The sequence below is a fragment of the Plectropomus leopardus genome, chromosome 5, assembly GCF_026936395.1.
Source record: "Plectropomus leopardus strain MGB_pleo_1.0 chromosome 5, ASM2693639v1, whole genome shotgun sequence".
Lineage (NCBI taxonomy): Eukaryota > Metazoa > Chordata > Actinopteri > Perciformes > Serranidae > Plectropomus > Plectropomus leopardus.
In genome coordinates this window covers 32496644-32517073 of record NC_142180.1, presented here as the reverse complement: position 1 = coordinate 32517073, position 20430 = coordinate 32496644, and the positions used below count along the sequence as shown (strand labels likewise).

General features: G+C 42.8%; 1 protein-coding gene across 5 annotated transcripts in view; it reads right to left on the bottom strand.

Moving 5' to 3' along the window:
- Positions 1-20430, bottom strand: part of lnx1 (ligand of numb-protein X 1) — a 106756-nt gene that overhangs the window by 17261 nt on the left and 69065 nt on the right. For 3 of the 5 annotated variants that reach the window (XM_088077979.1, XM_088077980.1, XM_042483235.2), the window contains exon 3: positions 319-572. In XM_088077979.1, coding sequence (XP_087934105.1) covers positions 319-572 — 254 coding nt within the window. Of the gene's footprint in view, positions 1-318; positions 573-14246; positions 14418-20430 lie in introns of those variants that run through there. The other 2 variants (XM_042483246.2, XM_042483240.2) reach the window with 2 other exon arrangements.

The following is a 20430-nucleotide window of genomic DNA, read 5'->3' as shown; positions in this document are numbered from 1 at the left end:
ACAAGGCAGTGGAGCTAATTGGATAATAGGATTTCTATCAGAGAACATTAGAAAGAACAAAGACTGTATTTTGAGGTTGAGCGAGCGCCTGGTTGCAGGTGTAAATGTATGTTTGAACATAGATCACTGGCATGTGGTTTTGACCGGGAGACTATGTAACTGTGACCAGAAAGCGCTCTACTCTCTATCGATTTTCAATCTGTCACTCTGGCAAACACACACTCCCTGTAGCTCTCTCTCTCTCCCGTCAGATAACTACAGGGTAACGTCACGCAGGACCAAACACCACCACGGACAAACATTCGTTCGCCCACTCACACTCACTCTTCTTGCTGCTGCTGCGGGCAGCCAGGCTGGTCGTGCTGCCTGACTGGCTGTTGTCCTCCATGCTGGGGTCGAAGGCGGGGTTGACCAGACCGGGCTCGTCTGACAGGAGGGCCACGGCGGCGGAGGTGGGGCCGTCATTGGGCAGCGTGGCGATGGTGAGTTCGGACGTGCTGTCTGTGCATTCGCCCTCCTGCGAGCGACGCTTTCTGTCTGCTGAGAGGCCATAGTGAGAGGCGCCTTTACACCTGCAGACAAAAGGTCAAAGAGTCAGTCTCAAACTCAGATTACGCAGTCAGCCTGGTGCAGGTAATGCTGGAGATGGTGATGAAATTATGACATTGATGATCTGACACAAAGTGGCATAAAAATGAAGGTAACAGTGAGATGCCAAAAACTGCAGTTCCTTTAATGGCCACTTGGCTCCAAGAGTGAGTCAATTCCCATAGACCACCACATTAAAATGCCCAAATTAACACCAGAAATAAACATGTTTATAGCTTGGTACAAAAAATGGTTTTGCTTCGAGTGACAGGTGGGTGCTATCCAACTATCACGGTGACAACGTTGGTTGGGTAACATAATGATGAGTATAGGTCCAGCTTTCAGTTCACAAAATTTAATAGTATCATTTCGGTTAATGCTCAAATTAACACCAGAAATAAACACGTTTATAGCTTGGTACAAAAAGTAGTTTTAGTTGCTTTGAATGACAGGTGGGTGCTGCCCATGACAAGCAGAACAAACAAACAAACAAAACATGGTAATCAAGCTGGCAGCTAGCTTTAGAGAAAGCTCCACCTTAATACTCAGATATGGTCACCTTAAACTCCGAAAATCGACGTTCAAAGTGCCAAACTCGACTTCAAACAACGGGTGACGCCCTTTATTTATAGTTTGTGTCTGACACAGGATGCCAGTGTGAAACATGCAGCAACAAACAGCATCAGTTATAACAGTGGAGTGAAAGTCAACAAATTCATGTTAACATCTAATGAAAAGGTCACATTCTCAAGACTAATGTGAGTAGATTTCAGCATCTTCTCAGCCTGAGGCTTTCTGCACACTGACCTCTATCTCCTGCTTTGGGATCGCTTATCTGACCTAAACTAAGATACCACACACCCCGTTCAATAACAACAAACATGGCTGAATACATTTCCCTGTGCTCTCACTTTCAATTTATGCAGCACCTTTCAGAGAATGTACCAGAAATGTCATATTTATTTTCATAAAAGAAAAAGTAAATACTTATTTCTGTTGCTTTCACTTTCTTTTGTGACAGTATCTGTAATCACATGTAGGAAGAATTTTCTCCGTGGCTGTGAGTGTGAGCTTCCCTGACAGATGATTGAATACGAATGTAAGAAAACACCCGTTAGACAGGAGGGAGGGCGGGTAACTGACACAACATTTGAATATAAAACAGCGATCGTCTGAATGTTGTTTTTCTCTAAAACAAATCTAATTCCTAAGTTCCAGATGTCTTCCCCCTGTCAGCAAAACCACAACACATTTACTGCCTCTCTCTCTCTCTCTCTCTCATACACACAAACACAGACTCACAGCCGAGCACACACTCGTGCACATATTATGCTTCACGCCATAAAAGGCTTTTCACACTGACAATATTAAATTGGGAATGTTTGTGTGTGAATTAAAGATATCCCTACAGAGCAGGGTATTGTATTGTTGGAGAATTTTCCTCCATCTGTAAGCCATAAAGGCTTTGAGCTGACGCTTCATCAGAGGCAGGAATAACACTGGCTTGTCTCTCTGGCTGTCTCTGCGGAGCCATCAGCACAAACATTAACTGGGTTTTAATGAGCTGGATCAAACCCAGGCTCTGCTTCAACAGTAGCTCAGAAAAACAAGAGGAGCGGCGTCCATTCCTCCTGTTCTGCGAGATAGGCTGGGTACCACCGGACCTCACATCGAGCCAAAAAAGGAGGTTCAGTAAGAGCGAGGTAAAATGGTGGCCATCATTGCAGATTCAGTAAAGAAACATGATTACATGCTGGTAAGCTATTTCAGCCCAGGGAGGCCACTGGACCCCCTCGGGGCACCACATCACCTCAAGCAGCATTTTGTCTCAATAATAGCTGTCACGGAGGGCAGTGCACTCTGTCCATATCTCACAGTGAAAATCATTTTATCCTCAAGTAGGTTCTATATCTCACTTGTAGCCACAGGTCAGTTTCACAGTTACAGCATTACACAAAGCTGAAGCACCTATATTGATCTCACTCTGAACTCCCGGACGTAACACCTGTGTGTGGGCAGAGCCACTGTGAGTTATTCTTCTTCATTCAGTTAGTAAATTGATTGGTATCAAGCATGTCCGTGCAGCAACATACCACTTAACTGAGTGAAGTGGTTGAATGGAGCAATATTTCAATCAGCGGCAGAGGAGAGGGCAGCGCTGCAGGCTTCAGGGCGCAGAAGCTTTTCTTGTGTCACTCACTCTCAATTAGAAGAATTAAAGCTGCATGGAGCTTAAAAAAAACACTGCTACTCACATAGCTATGGTCAAGTGGCACAGTCGACACAGACAAATGTGTAAATGTATGCAGGCTGATGTACTCTTTTAACACACAGTGTCACATTTTGTGTCCCCTCTCTGAATTCTGAGGTTGGGGGGTCAGTCAGTCTGGTAAGAGGTGATCATATATATATATGACACACCATAGAGGAACACCATGCACATGTGCAAAATGCGGGTGTAGAGTCACTCCTCTCAAAAGATTTGCACATTGCCAGTTTACATAGCAACAGAAGGGGTTGAGCTTTCAAAAGATTGCACAAAGTTTGTTTTCAGGCCCCCAAAACACTGTTGTCATGTGAATGAAAGGCCAAAACGCAACAAAAGTTTAACATGTCATGCGAGAACTGTTGCCGTGTAAACGGCCCCTACGTTTCACTTTCACCTGCTCTGTTTGTGCCCAAAGTATGCTTTGTACTCTAAGAGTTAGTGCAATGAACATCTGAATAATATAAATATTCCAACTGCACTGCTAATGGATGGTCCAGCTCCGAAAATAGACTATAGAAAATGTGGCGGCAAATGTTGTTCTCACAGTGGGCTGCCACAAATAATTGAATGCGTTGGAAACCCAGCCAATCCAACACTTTGCTCCTGACTTATTCCCTTATCTTAGGAAAACTGTGTGCCTCTGCCAACCAGTCAAGCTGCAGTTTACATCCATGTCTGTCTGGACTCATATGCAGCCCTGACAGTGAACAATGATTTAAAATACAGATGTTGCTGTAAAGAAGTATCATGGCAGAGACAAGCAACTAGATGTCCGCAGCTACCAATGCCATTTGCACTTGGGGTGCACCCAGGTGTATTCCTGGGCCTCCCGGCAATGTTGAAATATGACTATAAACGGGTCTATTCAGCTTTTCTGCCAAAGTTTATGGAAATAATGAGCATTCAGCAGTTTTATACATCCTACAAACTGAATATAATAAGTCAACTAAGTCTAAAAATAACAAGCCCCCAGTTTCCAGTGTGAAAGTCTTCAGCTTGAGCCTTTTATCCACGTCTGGCTTCCTCCATGGGCTGTTTATACTACGTCACCTTTCTTGCAAATTAACCTCTTTAATCTCAGAGAATATCAATTGGCAAGAAAAATCCCTTGCCACAACCTCTTTGCCCTAGCAACCTATGACCTTGACGTGTAGTAGCCAATCACAGCACGCAGTGGGATCGATAATAATGTGTCTTAGGGATGGGTGTACAGCTGCAGTGTGACTATTCTCAACTGGGTAAAAAAAGACACTCCAAAAACACAATGCCTCGAGCCACAGCTGTCGCCGGCACAGAGGCATTTTGACAAAAAAAAAAAAGGCAAGAAAGGCTTCTCTGGATTGAAAAAGAGATATGCTAAAGGGGACAAAATGTGACATTTCAATCATAGGATCATTGTCAGCCCAACTTACAGATCATGCAGTTCTAAAAAACTTAAAATAGGATTTTAGACAAGCAGCAGTGGTCAGTCTGGACTGACACTGTATAGGACTTCTGGTTCAAGCTGACTATATGGAATTAAAGACATTCCTCTGCTTCAGCACGGTTAGTGGAAAATGGAAAACCACAGTCAGTCAGTGGAGATGGGCAAATACCTTCGAATACAGGTTCATTCAGTTACATAAAACTTACAGACCACCCAAAACTCAGCCAAAAAGTCTGTCCAAGTATTAATGAATGCACACTGAATTTGAGGAAGGAACATCTTAACGGGTTCATTTCTAAAACATGTGCTGTGATCGCAGAGCTCGGATACAAAGGAATAAAAAAACAAAGAAAAATATATTTAGAGCTGTCACAAAGAACAACAGATACAAGCCGACGTTTTGTTGAAGCCCCAGAAACACAGAGGCCATCACAACACAGTGTCTGAGACAGCAGCGGCGCACATTGCCACTGGTTTATTAAAGGCTTTGTCTCCCGTTAATTAAAAACTCCTTCCTCCAGGGGACAAGAGTTGCCTTAAAAGCGGAGCCATATCTCAGCTGCTTAGTGTTTTAATGTCTTGAGTTTTAATGTTAAGGCCACAGTCTGTGCTGTCTGAGGTTAAAGGCAGGGAAGCATGACAGAAACCCCTTGTCTCCTTCGCCAGGGTGGTCCTGGAGTTTCAGAGCCAAGGTAAGCGAGCCAATTAAGTCTGAACGCTGGAGACGTGCAGTGCATCGAGGGAGGTATGCTTGCAAAGACATCCTCACATATACACTCCTTATTTTCTGTCTTCTCTCATAAACAAACATCCTTTTTCTGTACAATCATGGAGCTTTGACTGCCTGTTCGAAGTTCTCTCGTACAGCATCATTTTTCGGGGGATGATCACTGGGCTTAGAGGATGCTCATTAGCACCGCAGTATCCGTGTCTCGGCCAGCGCAGCTTCAGTTATCACATCATCTCTCTAAAACCCCGGGATCTGTGGCGAGATAAGGAGCGAGGACGCCAAAACATCCTCAGTGCTCATCCTCACCTCCTCCCTCATCCTCCTCTACTCTTTATCCTCTGCTCTCGCCAGCGCAATAACAATTACCCATGATGCTTTCGGTGACACGGTGGTCGTGCCGAAGCTCCCTGGCTGTGACACAAACAGCCCTGTTCTTGTGATGTGAAATAAACACCAGCTCACAACTCATCAAAGCCTGTGAGATTCTCCAATCCTCTTTAGGGGTGAGTGGATTATCCTTCCTAACCCAAATACTCTCTCCGCTCCCTGACTGCCACGGACAATCGTGTTGGGCCACACTACACACACAGCGCAAATTACCTCAGCTGAGGTGACAATTCCAGGTCAGGCAGTCAGACACAGAAATTGGGGCTGTGTCTTAGTGCATTTTCACACGCTGCGGGTGTGTAATCATGTAAACGGTTTGGAATCCAAAGCATTGTTTTTTCACAAACTCGTCCAACAGCACAGTGTGACTGTGGAGGTACAGCCGGCTGACCTGCGCACGACCCGCAGCTTGACGAACTTTGCTTATTTTCTCTTTTTTCTCTTCTTCCAACATCCTTATTAATCTGAGCCCAGCAGCTTGTTACTGACGAGTACTGACATCAACTTTCTAATGCTTTTGAAAATACACTAGCGACACCTGACATGCGAGAAACCGTGAGAAAAGAATCCCCGGTTGCATTGTGAGCCCAGAGTTAGCCTGCAGGCCTGTGTGTGTGTGTGTGATATATGTGCGAGGATTCCTTGTGAGACAGAAAATGTGAGAGAAGCTGAAAACAGGCAGCATGTGATGTGTGTGTTGAGTTTATTTTTGGAGCGCTAATGATTACAGACATTGTTGGTGCAATATTCAATGACTGTCATGTTTTGAGCTAAAAAAGAAGATTTTAATTTTTTTTACTTATCTTTAAAAGGTCTTGTGTGATGAGCCAGTGAATGAGTCATTAATATGAGTCCTTGTTTATGGAGTCAGCATGTTGCAACGTCATGTTTCTACAGTAGCTCAGATAGAATCAAACTGGCATTTTTGAGTGGGCCACTGTAGTTTGTGCCCCCTCCAGAACGGACTAAACGAGTCTAAAAAACACTGATGTTTAACGTTTGTACTACTTCTTAGTCTTGAAATTGGATCAATTATGTGATCTTTGTTTTAATCTTGAAGTTATTTAATAGGGGGGAGTATCTCAATGAGCCATTTTTTTGCATCTAACCTCTCCTGCAAAATGTTTAAACTTAAATTTTCTTTCTTTTCTTTTGTCTTTCTATACACATTTGTGCAAATAAATGACACTAAATTGAACTAAACTGCTTTATTCAGTGTTTTTACCAGTTTAAATCACAAGGTAAGTTTGTGCTGGAGAGGAGGAGACCTCTGCCAATAATTTAGCTTCTAGTAAAAATTTGAACATCTGCATCTTGAGTTATGTGAGAAAACACTTAAATACACATTAGCGAGCGCTGGGCTAGCAGCCTGTCTCCTGCATGCTGAACAGTGTTGGAGAACACAGATTTGTAACGTGGAACTGCTTTATTTAGTGTTTTTTTTTTACTGGTTTTAATTAGTTTGTTTTGGATTGAAGACCTTTAAGGATCTTTTAGATCTCAGCAAAAAAAAAAAAAACTCCTAAACAATGAACACTGAAGGAAAAGTTTCAGCTGGTTGCAATCTACAACCCTCACTGCTAGTTGCCACTAATTCATACAAACTGCTCCTCTAACTGAGTGCCCACCGACAAAGGACAGCACAAAGACATGATTCACATCTTGACAAAAACCGGGATCTCCCTCCACCTCCTTCTCTACCAAATTTTCCATCATGCTCATAATAAAAATAAACAGAAAACAGTTGTTTCAATGCAGAAATGTTTTATGGACCCTGGCTTTACTCAACACCTAATCCAGTTGATTCAGGGTTGAAATCCTGCGAGTCTGTCCGTAACAGCTTCTGGCAAAGACACATCAAGCAGACAGAGCAGGGTAAAAAAAAAAAAAGAATACAGAGCTCAGGGGGAAGCACCTGTGGCCATAACACACACACACACACACACACACACACACACACACACACACACACACACACACACGCACACACACACACACACACACACACACACACACACACACACACACACACACACACACACACACACATATAGCCAAACAAGAATATGCTGGTCATTAATTGCATTTATGGAAATAAAGCTTTGAATTAAACATTTTTTTCCTTGATTAGATTAGTATATCAATTACTTCTTTATCACACACTTGGGCCACGAGCCAAACACATAAAGTAAAGTTTGATCGGGAGGGAATAGACAGAATGATAGATAAATAGAGAGAGAGAGAGAACGAGAGAGGGAGGAGAGAGCGACATAAAGACAGACAGAGTAATCCAGTTAATGATGAACTAGAGGAGTGTTAATCAGAGGATGCGCTGGTGTGTTGATTGGATCCGCCTGCTGTGAGGGGTAATCCCATCTGCTGCACGAGGAGGGGGTGAGGCCGCAGCTAGAGGGGACAGTCTCTGCTGTGGGAGGAACATTTTTTTGGCCGAGCTCATTTTTAAAGACGGATGTGCTAAATTGAAGTGGGCGGCGAGGTTTAGTTGGGTGTGACTTCTTACGGCGTTTGAAGATGAATGCATACAGAAACTAAAAGTGAATATGTACAACAGCCCACTCGGTGCATAAATCCCGTCGCAGTGTTTTCTATTGCTGCTCCTGTGCAGTGGCTCGGCAGGTTCGGCATTCTCAACGCATCTGTGTGTTTACGAGCGCAGAGCTCCAGTCCAGTCAGCCTGTTAGTAACAGCCCAAACTCTGAGTCATGACTTTTCAGCCAATCGATGGCTACAATCATCAGTTGAGCCCTGACCTCATGATCAGGCTGGAAGGACGTTTATGCAGCATTTATTGTGTCAGTATCTGGTTTCAGCCATGGGAGCAATCTCACTTGTTTTGTCAATGGAGAAGAAGAGCACAGCTGATTTATTCTCTGCACTCTGGCTTAGCTGGATCTCAGCCTATTAGTACACCTACATATGTTCACCTCAACAGCCCTGCAGTGAAATACTATGTATACATTCAGGGGTGTATTGTGTAACTATGGGCCACTGGGCACTGGGTATGCATGTTTTTGTTGTTGCTGTTTTGTGTCTTTTTGTAGTTGTTAGTATCTTTTTGTGGTTTTGTGTCTCTTTGTTATATCATTGTGTCTCTATGTGGCTGTTTTGTCTTTCTTTGCAATGGTTTTGTGTCTCTTTGAGGTCATTTTGTGTCTCTTAGATGTATATTTATGTATCTTTTGGTCTTTTTGTTTCACTTTGCTGTCATTACATGTACCTTTATAGTTTCCTTTGTCTTTCTAGCCATTTTGTCTCTTTGAGGTATATTTGTGTCTTATTTTTGTCATTCTGTGTCTCTCTGTAATGCCCTTCCATCTCTTTGTGGTCAATTTGTGTCTCTTTGAGGTGTATATGGGTCTTATTTTGTGTTTCTTTGTGCTATTATGGGTCTTTTTAATTTCTTTGCATCAATTTGGTGTCACTTTATGACTCTCTTTAGTCATTTTATGTTTCTCTGTAGTTCCTTTGCATGTCTTTGTCGTTGTTTTGTTTCATTGTATATCTTTACGGTCATTTTTGTTTCTCTTTGTAATCTTTTTGCGTCTCTTTGAATTTCCTTTTCATGTTTTTGTTGTTTAATATCTATTTAAAGTTCAATGTTTGTCTCTTTAACGCATATTTGTGTCTTTGTGGTTGTTTTTGTTTCTTTTTGTAGTCATTTTGTGTCTTTTGTTGTTGTTTTGTGTCTGTAATGGTGAATTTATGTCTCTTTTAGGTAAATTTGTTTCTTTTTTGGTTGTTCTGTATCTCTTGTTGTTATCTGTATGTCTCTTTGCAGTTCCCTCACATCTCTTCATGTTCATTTTGAGTCTTTTTTCAGGTCTGTACATGTTGTCTGTGACATTTTGCCTGTGAAGGCCAGGGCGGCCTCTGGGCCTTTGCCTCAAATGCCCCTTAAGCAATCCATCCATGTGTACATTTCTGTCACTGACTTGTGGACAACCGTAACTGTAATCCCCTCCACACTACAGTATATGATCATAGAGAATCCCCACCAGGCTGCTGTCCCACATTGCTCTTGGCACCTTTTAGACTATATTTCTCACTCTAGCCTTTGGCAGTGTCCTGGTTTCCCTACCTCCACGTGCCATGGTACAACTGCCTGAAACACAGCCAGCACTGGTCAGCCGAACCCAAAGCCCTGGCAGTCAGCAGGGCACTGTCCACGTGACAGATTAACTCTACGCTGCTCTTCTTTCTGCTGTCAGTTACACTCTGCCGGCTCCCCACTCTCCAGGCCGCAGCCCATATGGATGCCCTCCTACAGATTAACCTGCTGCAGACAGCAGACTGTCGAAAACAGTACATGTTAAACACGTCACGCCTCAAAGACCTCAAACAGCCGCCAGACTTTGAGCCAGAGCCAGAGGCAAAGGTTAACAGACACCTATTTTCACAATGCGCTCGACTTCAGTGATACAGCTGTGGAAGTAGGCCACTTGATGTGAATGATTCAGCACAGATATGAAAGTGTGCTGCATTGCGGAAACAAATATATTTAAGTTTAGTTAAAACACCAATCCCATCTTTAAACCCTCTCTGCACGCTGACACTAATACCTGTCCGCCGCGTTGCTGTGCCGTATTTCTGCCTTTATAGAGACACATCTGAGACGAAGCCTCCGCAAAAGTAAACACTTTGACCTGCTACTCACTTCTGTTCATGAATAAATGAATACATACATAATGCATCCCGTCTTTTGTGACTGTGTATTTACACATGCACCGGGCGCTCTTCAATTATACATGGTCAAATGTGTGTTTTGGCATGTGGATTTTCATGTATTTGTTTCCATCTATGTAATGTGGGATTTATGCATTCGCTTGTTTGTTTGTGAACAACTCCAGTGTGTCCTCTACATGTGTCCTTCCCCTCATGTTTCCTTTCCTGCTTGACTGTGTAGTTTGTAGACTTCCCATGCATATAAATGCTCCCATGACGGATTCACTGAGTGTTGTAAATCCCACGCTGAAAAATAATTAAGCTGATTTAACGTTATCTCCTTTTAGAGATATGTGAAAGTTGTCCGGGAGGAAGTAGGCTGTTAGCCTGATTTTTATCTCTCAGCCACTCTCCCTGCGGCCTCCCCTGTATTTCTAGCAAGCCAGATACAACGAGACAGTAAGAGCTGCCTCACTACAGAACAGGGATTAATATTTAATCCAAACAAAATACTAATTAGCGAAGCCTGCCCCACACTTAAAACTACCACGAGGCTGAAGAGGGCACGGTGTGGTGCGCTGCCTTTCACCCTTTGATATTTGACCAAACTGGCTTAAATTTCTTACACAGGAAGAGGGCGACGAGCAACTCAGAAAAAAATGGCCAGTGAGACATGATTTATGTTTTGGACTAATATAGTTCGAGAGGGGCATTGGTGAGGAGTTGGCTTCAATTTTAATTTTAGTTTTTATTAGAACAGTGGTTAAAAAAAATCAGGGCTCAGATTGCTAGAGTTGTGTGTGTATTTTGTTTTTCTGTGTTTCTATTTTTTTTTGTCTCTCTGTTTGTGAGTCAATACAATGAAGGAAGAAACAAAGCAAAACAACAAAAACAAAAAAGCAAGAAATGGCCCAAAAAGCCAAGAAATTTGAAAAATAAAAATTCCTAAAAATAAGAAAAAAAAGTAAAATAACAACACACACTCAAAAAAACAAGAAAATAACTTCAAGAAAGGGTAAACAATTATTATTATTATTATTTATTTATTTATTTATTTTTAACCTTTTTTATGTGATAGAATTTTAAATACTTAATTTAGACAATTATATTTAGAGTTTTCTGGAAACCCAACCCCCTATTTTTTGATAAAATCTTATAATAGCCCCCAGCTAATTTCAGATCATTTGCTTGTCACCTTTAACTAATTTTTTGCAGTTTGCAGGTCATTTCTTGCCAAGTGGTTCATTTTGTTTTTCCTGTTTTTTTGAAAGAAATTAAACCAATTGTCTCAGATTTGAGAGGTTTAAATGCCTATGAAATGTGTCTGAATGCAGCACATAAAACCTGACTTTGATCCAGCTGTTAAGGTGTTTTAGTCAAGATGAACCCGACATAAACAAACGACTGGTATTGTTTGGAGCCAGCGAGTGCGTGGAGGCCGGGTGGCTAATCCTGTTAGAAAGCGTCCATGCTGAAGATGTCCGGAGTGCGCTCAGCTCTGGGTGATCAAACACCTCCCAGATGAGGGCTGAAAGGACGGAAGCTAAGCTAATCACAGTGTTTAAGACATCTCAGCGCAGGCCCTGAAATGAACATAGATAAATCATTAATGCTCTACAGCACTGCACTGTGAGCATCAGGAGAGGCCATGTGGGCTGGGGGAGGGAATAAGCAAAGTGTGTGTTTGTTAGGAGTGGAAAAAAAGGCGCTCTCCTGCCGCGTGCCAGTGCTGCTTTTTTATTGGCCAGTGCTGACAGAGTAAAACGGCAGTAACCACATTAAGCATTTCATCACAGAGAAACATTTACTCTCCTGCTGCATTGTTATCTACACCTTGCGTATAGCCAATATAGTACACAAGCCTACGCTCATTCATGTGTGAGCAAGACAGATTGCAGCCACTCTCATTTTTTCCCACGCAGTGTAAACCCACTGTAGTAATCACATAAAGTGAAAGATATCAGACAAGAAAGGCGGGGAGGGAGCAAGCAGGAAAAATAGACGGTGGTAACACGGGGGAGAGCTGGAGGCTGCTCCTGTCAACTGTATGGATAAAGACAAATGGTGTGCCACTGCTCTCTAGCCAGGCAGAAAAACACCACGTCCGCGTTTGTCTGCTCCTGGTTTCTCTCGCTGTCATGTCATAATCAGCAGAAAGCCTCACTGTCACAAGCACAGAAACGCCGACACTCTCTCCGTCTGACTGCCAGTGCTCCTCGCTCTGTGGGCAAAATCTCATCATTTTATTTACAAACAACCACCTCACTTAAGTGACCCACATACTGGGCGTGCTGGTGCCGTCACCATGGCAGCCGTACGTATAGCCAGATGGGAGGCAAGGCGCAGGAAGTGACCTTACACCCTCGTGTCTTCTCTCATCTCCCCTCTCCTCTCTGAAACCGCTCACTTCCATCCTCATCACATCCCATTCTTCCCCATGTAAATGCAAACGCGAGGATTTCATCTCTGCTTCCAGCCCATTCACTCCATTTTCCTACAATGCCCCTTCTTTCACTTTCTCCTCTCCTCTTTGGCATCCGCTGCTGTCCAACACGGGCTCTTGGTGTCTGCAGCAGCTAAAGCCCCACTCAGTGGAGAGAGCATACAATGAAATGAGGGGATTTGCAAGGCACTCCATTGTTCCATGTATTCATGCAGCATAATGGGACATTTCCGTCAGACTGGAGAGACGAGCGGTAGCCCAGCTTGGGGATCAGAGAGCCCCGGCTTCACACGGAGCGGCTGAATATAGGCAACATTAACTCCCACACAAAGAGACTCTGAGGGCCAATACAGAGCAAGAAACACAGCTCAGGAGAAGAGGAGCCAAGGATAGTGGACAGCATGTGTAGTGTAGAAAAGAGGATATTTTTCTATTAATTTATACTTAAATGAGCAGTAAATCATTCGATAAAGTTTGATACACTCGAAAATGTGAGGATTTTCCACTTTTTTGATTTTTATGTGATGTAAACGTTTTGGTCAGGCAAAACTAACAATATAAAGCTGTTGCTTTGAGCTCTGGAAAATTGTGATGGTCATTTCTCATTCCTTTTCAAAAGTTTTTTTAAATAATGGTCAAGGGTATAGGTCTCATTTCAACATTGGGGACACTTATAAAACGGGGACTCTGGGGTTCCTTTGTCAGAGAATTTGGAGCATGCTGGTAAATTTCCATGCACCAATTTGTGCTTTTCTGCATCAAATTGGGGTGAAATGCCTGCAATTTTGTCAGAATAAAAGTTCTCTGCCATTTTCACGTTTATATAAGCTGAAAAAAATGCACATTATAAATATTAAGGGCGACGTGTCCCCTGCATCCTCTCTGAAATCTACACCTGTGGTTCATGTAAGTTGCAAAAAGAGTTGACAGATCAGTAGATGTTGAAAACAATCAACCTTAATGTCAACACAGCACATGAGAGGTTTGTTTTCATGGTGTCAGATTCAACAATACCCAACACACTGTGCATCTGCGTGTTAATTGTGATGTAACCAATAAAATGAATTCAATATTATTTCCAAGGAAGCTCTGTGCAAATATGCACCAACAGGTGTGTCTTTATGTTTTGTTGTTTTGACGTGGATTTTAGATGCAACAAAGATTATGTGTATATAAAAGCTCGAACAGATGCAGTAGTAGAGTAGCCGGCTATGAATCTTTAATGCTGAGGTGAAAGTCTATCCCACAAACAAACACAACCTGTGATCACAACCGTCCGTATGCTTAACGGGACTGGTGCACGTATAAAGCCTACAACTGTGAGCAAAAGTGCGCTGACATTTTGCTCAAATCAATACAGCAGATAGAGACACACATGCCGCTGAAGAGCGAGAGAGAGAGAGAGCGAGATGCCATGCTGCAGTGCTGTAGCATCCAAACTGTCCTGGACAGCACAAAGCACTACCTGCTGGCTCTACTGCATCCCAGTGCCACAACAACCCATCATCAGAGTATAAGGAAGCAACTTTATGATCATTTTCACACTGCAGATGCACTCTGTAACTCTGAAAGTGATGATAAAGATGTAAACATCAGACACATGGATGCACACACAAACAAATAGCTGATAAAAGAAGTGCACATGACATATTAATGGCTGCATGGACTGTTGATGGATGGGAGAGATGGGGTGATGCCGGAGGAGGAGTGTTGTACTCACAGCTCAGAATAGAGGATGTGCAGGTTGCCCAAATTGTCTGTGTAGTTGGCTGGGCTGAGCCAGGGCAGGACCAGCAGCAACAGAGCCTTCATGGTCAACGCTCAGCTCTGTTTCCTCTCTTTTCCCCCTTCTTTCTCTCCTCTCTCTGCGCTGAAGCTCTTCTATTCCCCCCTCCTCCCCCTCCTCCTCCTCCTCCACCTCCAATTCTCCGAACCTGGCCGTGCTGACCCTCCCCTCTCCTCCTCCTCCTCCTCGCCTGCCTTCCCTCTCCAGAGGCGCCTCTCAGATCAGAATTAATCCTTCACTTCCTACCTTTTGAGCCTCTTTCTTCCCCTCTCTTTCCCCACTCTCTCTCTTTCTACCTCTGTGTCTCTGCTTTCTTCTCTTGCCTCAGGCTGGCTGCCTGGTCATCTCAGCTGCAGAGGCAAACGGGCCAGTTGCCAGAGGTTGAAGACGGAGCGGAGGAGGAAAAAGAAGCAGCGGCAGCAGGAGCAGGTGCAGAGCAGAAGTCCCGTTGTGGCACAGGAGGAAGAAGAAAAAGTGTAGGAAGAAGAGGAAGGAGACCCATGCAAAGGTGGCACATTTGGAATACAATTTGAGATGTGCAGCCCCTTAATCTGCTCTGGGCACTGGCGAGTAGTAAGAGGATTTGCGCTCGTATGCGTGCATGTCTGTCTCGTTCGGTGTGTGTGTGCGCGCGCGTGTGTATGTCAGAGAGAACGGCGCAGGCTGTGACTTATACTGCAGCAGAAACCACTGAGGGGGGAGATGGAGCAGACCAAACAAAGCCAGGAGCTGAGGGGGGGGAAAGGTACCTGGTGCTGCTCTGATTGGCTCTGCCCTCTTCACACACACACAGATGTACACACACACACACACACACACACACACACACACACACACACACACACAACCTCTGCATTCACCTCCCCCTGCCTGCACATATGTTGGTCCATGAAGGAGGGGGAGGATAAAGAGGAGGGGAGGGGAGTATGTTGCCTCCGAACCATCACCCCTCCTCTGTAACGATGGACTGCTCCCTGCGCAGCAGATTGGTCTGATCGCTAAAAAGAATCTGCCTACATGTGTGGAGAGAAAAAAAAAAAGAGCATGACCAAAACACACCGGCAAATCAATATTCTCTGCAGAGACGGAGGATTGTTATTCTGAGTGATATGAAAGAGAAAGACAGGCAAGAAATAAGATTTGGAATACATCTTAAAGGGAACACTGTTCAAGTGCACAATTCATTCATCCAGTCAGACAGTCATTCATGCAGTCAATCAATTTTTGAATATATACAAAGAGAGAGAGAGGGAGAGAAAGGGGGGTAGGTGATGCACAATAATAAAGGTTAACTCTGTCTGTCATCACCATCTGATTCAGCAGGGATGTTTGGAGGCACTTACAGCTGAGAGGTGACTGTGGGAGAGGTGTGTGTTGATGGACTGTGTTACATGTTGGTGGCAGCAACCAGCGTTAACTTGGAGTAATGTATTTATTTTCCATTTATTTATTTTATCTAAAATGGACTACGTACAGTTTAGAACATAAATGTTGCCATTTGATGCAAAAGCAGGATTCATTTAAAGGCTGTTTTTGTTCCCTCTCTACGGCTGCACAATTAATTTAAATATTACTGAAATCACAGTATGGCCAAGTGCAATATACAAATCACAAATGGTAAAATGTGTCATAATTTAACATAATAAATAAAGACTTGGTGCAGTGAGGCTCCAGGCTACACAGTCCCTCCAGGATGTTGCAGCCGCGACAATCAACGCATATTCGTCCAACCTCGGTGAATTCTGCGTGGCTTTACAGTTGTGTCCAGTGACCACAAAAATGCAATTTATTGCAAAATTTACTATTCAAAACAGGAAAATCTCATTTCACTGCAGAGCTGCATGCAGCATAGTGATTCGTCAGCCTATTGTCATTCCGAAGTTGTCAAATACCCTGACTGTAGCGTAGCATCCCAATGCCAAAAGCCAATTTTCGCGTTGTATGATACGCCTCTGGGGAGTGTTGTGGTGTTATGATATGTCGCCGGATAACACCTGCTGTGGCACCATTATACCGAGTGGGATCAGCATCGGCTGAGAACACGGCTAAACGGGATTGTTGCGTCCATATGGTATGCAGCTAGTTGGCAATCAACTGCAAAGCGGCAATATGTGACGACTTTGGATGAGAACGCGTTGGTTGTGCTGTGCTAGCTCATGCTAACTGGACAGAGAAAGCAGGAGGAGAGCTGCTCACGGTGATGGTCTCTCAGCAACACTTTGACGGACAGCTATTTTTTTTAGAAAACGACAATCTCAAAAACAGCCCACAAAATCCTACAGGGACTGCCTACAAATTATATAGTATGTTATGGTATTGAATAAGGAAACATGCTTGTTTGGTACTGACCCCAGCATAATCACATTATCACCTTTTTTATGTATTTGTTTGCAAAAATGAAATGCAAAACATACCATTCCTACTATGGTTGCAATTCATAACCTTGTGGCAAAATCTGTCAAAATATTTGCAGAATATTTTTGAAGTTTTTCTTTTTTTGCATATCATGCAGCACTACCGCTATCATTCCTTCTTGTTTTTTTATCCTTGTCACTCCTATCTTTCTGTCTTTTCTGTATTAAACACAAAGCAGGAGGGAGAGATGGTGGCGTGAGAACTTTGAAATAGTGCAGCTAATCTATTTTCATCCCCTCCTGTCAAATCTTAGCCTCAATCCCTTTCTAATTATGTTTATTTAGCTCTTTTATTCCAAGTAGAGTCATGTCAATTTTATTTAGAAGTTCAAATTTTACCCAGCATCGCTACTTTTTCTTACTTTATCATCTTTTCCTTCCCCTTCTCTCTCCTTCTTGCCTTGTTTTCCCTCTTACCTTTTTTTCCCACTGTTATCCGATTTTTCATAGCGCTCAGCCGTCTGCTACCCTCGAGAAAGACATTTAACTGGTGTAAATACCCTGTCTGAATGAATATTTCATGGATGGAGGTAGTGTGGTTACAGGCTGAATCTCTTTGTGTGTGTGTGTGTGCGTCTGTTTGTGTGTGTGTGTGTTAATGCATGCATGCGTGCATACTGAGGCATAAGTTATCCTGTGGTATTTGAACAGTGCGCACAGCAACAAGACCACAGGGCACGCAGGAAATGGAAATGTAATTGGATTGTGACAGGATGCAGTTTGAGAACAGAAACCAGTCTGCCCCCACAGGAGTCGTTTCATACACTCGCACATTGACTCGCAGTCACAAAAACACTATCGTAACGTATACTTATACTCTCCCCCACATTACTCCTTCTGATTTCTCACTAACAGCAGCCGATTTCTCGTTCTGACGTGGAGTTAAAGTGGGTATTTTCAAAGATACAATATGTTTGGGAGTTGGAATTGTGCATTACAAAGACATCCAAGCAAGGCAGGTGTTATAAGTACAAACAAAGGGACATTCATGTAATATAAAGAGGCGGAGGTTGCAGGATGTATTTTATGTGGATGTATTTTTCACATAACACTGTTTGTCGAAGGCGCATTGTATTGTATTGTATCATCTTTTTGATGACTGCTGAAGGGCTGGAGGATGGTTTTTTTTTTATGTATTTCATTTATTTTTATATCATTCTTCTGATTGTTTAGAGTGTGAGGATGCAAGACAAATTTCTGTGCAAGCAGATCTCTTCTCTTCTCTTTTTACTGATGCTGCTGACCAAATGACCAAATTATATACCTAGTACCATTACACCACGCATGAATTATTGACACAGCTTTCTGTTATTCCTTTGCCCGAACCAGCGTCTGCGAGAGTTAGCTGTGTGCTACAGGTGTCTACTCTCTTTCCCTAGAGCTTTTTGTGGAAATTAATGATGTGGGAACACCAACTGTCACATCTCAGGCTGCAATCACACCAATTCAGGCCTTGAGGCGATTAGCCGCAAGGTTGTGCAGCAGTGGAAGTGTCACTTAAATGGCCCATTTGCGGGGGCGTAGAGGGTGGAAACCAACTTAAGAAAGCCAATCTCTACAAAAAGGTCTGCACAATTTCTTCTGATTATATTTATCGTAGTATCTTTAGTGCCACAAAAGTCACACATGCACGCCCACACAAACAAAACGAGTGCTCTCCTTTGTAGAACACAACACATGAGCTGTTATATTCTAATATTTGCTTTACTAACTATAATATTTCACACTAAGACCCATTAAAAAGCCATTGTTCCTCTTTAGGTGATATTTAGGGGGAGATAGCAGGTCTACAGTAGATGCCACGAAGAAGTGGTATACATCATATGAAAGCTGGAAACCTGGAGCAGCTCAGCACTGTCTGCCAAGTGTTTCTGGTCAAATATCTGTAATGAAAATTGTGTTTTGGTCAGGTGCCTATTCAAACTTTGAAAGTAGAGTGTGTAGGTGCTTCAAACATTATGATGGAAGTATATGATACCCCCTCCAATGCTCTTTTATGGCCTGAAACTTGTTGCAGCAATTTTGGTTTGATACCATTTGTTGCTCAAATTTGGTGCTGAATTTAAGCATTTCTTTCCATGCAAGAATTTATAAAAATGGTCAAAAATCCTTCCAAAATATCAAATTAACAATAGAAAGAGACTGTATTACTTGACTGTGGGCTTCTTCTGGTCTGTTCTCCAGTAACATGATTTGCCATCGCTGCTTGACAACAGGTTGTGTTTCTCCAAAGGCTGATTCTGTTTTTGTCACAGTCTTCTGTTTTTTTTTGGGGTTTTTTTTTAACCCAACTTCCCCTGTGGCCCCTGGTGCTGCAGCCAAGATGCACTATCCACATTCAAATAAGCTAAAAGAGAGGACTGGCATTTTTGCCACAATGCTGGATTTCATGTGAATGTAGCCTTAAATGAATAAACCGATTCATTTTATTGTTTTTTTTTCTGCAGGGACAGGGCACAGTAAAAAGTAATTGCACCAGAGTTTGCCAACAGCTTATTTATATCTGATGTCTCTGGGCAATTAAAAATAAAACCAACAAAGCAGCAAATGCAACACATAAGACAGCACAACACATAAAAGTCCATACGTGTAAAATAATAAATATATAAATAAAAAGGATGCCGTTATCTCTGCCCTCTACAACCCGGGGATGTATGACCTAAAGAAGCGGCTTTGAAAAAAGCAACAAACTCTGTTGGCTTAAATAAAACGTTGAGGGAAAACTTGTGTTGTCGGCCCAGCTGACAATCTGTCGACCCCTATTCCACACAATCGCTCTTAAAGTGTGACAGGTTGTGTTTCCACATCATTTAGTTCCCAATACGCTCTGAAAAGAGGTAAAACACCTGTAGATTACTGCAAACTCTTACTGGTTCAGACACTATTCCCCAGGAGTTGCACCCATACTTTCATGAAGGTAGCATAGGGGTAGGAATCATGCTGATAGCAAAACAGGTTAGTTTACCCACCTGCCGCCATAGCTGGCTTTGGCTAGATGGTGTTATCTTTCTTTCTTTTTCTTTCTTTCTTTCTTTCTTTCTCTCTCTGTCTCTCTCTGTGTGTGTGACTCTCATACAAACATACACAACAGCAAGGTCACAAAGAAAGTACCTACCACATTAAACGTACGAGAAAAAATCATAGTAACTGGCAGGAATTCTAATTTCTTTTTCAAATGTTCACACAAGCTTTGATGAATTCCTCTGTGGACTTTGAAAGTGTACTTGAAAACAGGCACGTTTTCACACAAAAAAGAGGAGGAAGAAAAATAAACAGAAAATCCATCATGCTCAAGGCAGAACATCAGTAAAACACACACATGGAGCTCTGGGTAAATTAATTTGACTAATACAAAAAAATATGAGAGTGAGAGCCACTCAGAGCAGAGAAAACCAGTTTGAAGCAGCACATGCACATGTAGCTACACGTAACTGGCTAAAAAGCAGAGAATATCTGAGCGGGCGGGGAGGCCGTTTCTGCTGTAGTCTGTGCAAGCCCTCACAGGACAAAGTTACAAAGCTGTTAAGAAATACTGCTGATAAAATGGGTGAGATTTTGCTCCTGATTGTGCAGGATGTGTCCAGAATGACAATTTCTTCAAGCAAAGGCCAATAAAGGTCATGAATGATTACATGGGTATGAAATCAGCTCTGACCAGATGGCGTGGCTGTCTCAGTCATTACAACTCCTGATGCTCTGCCAGA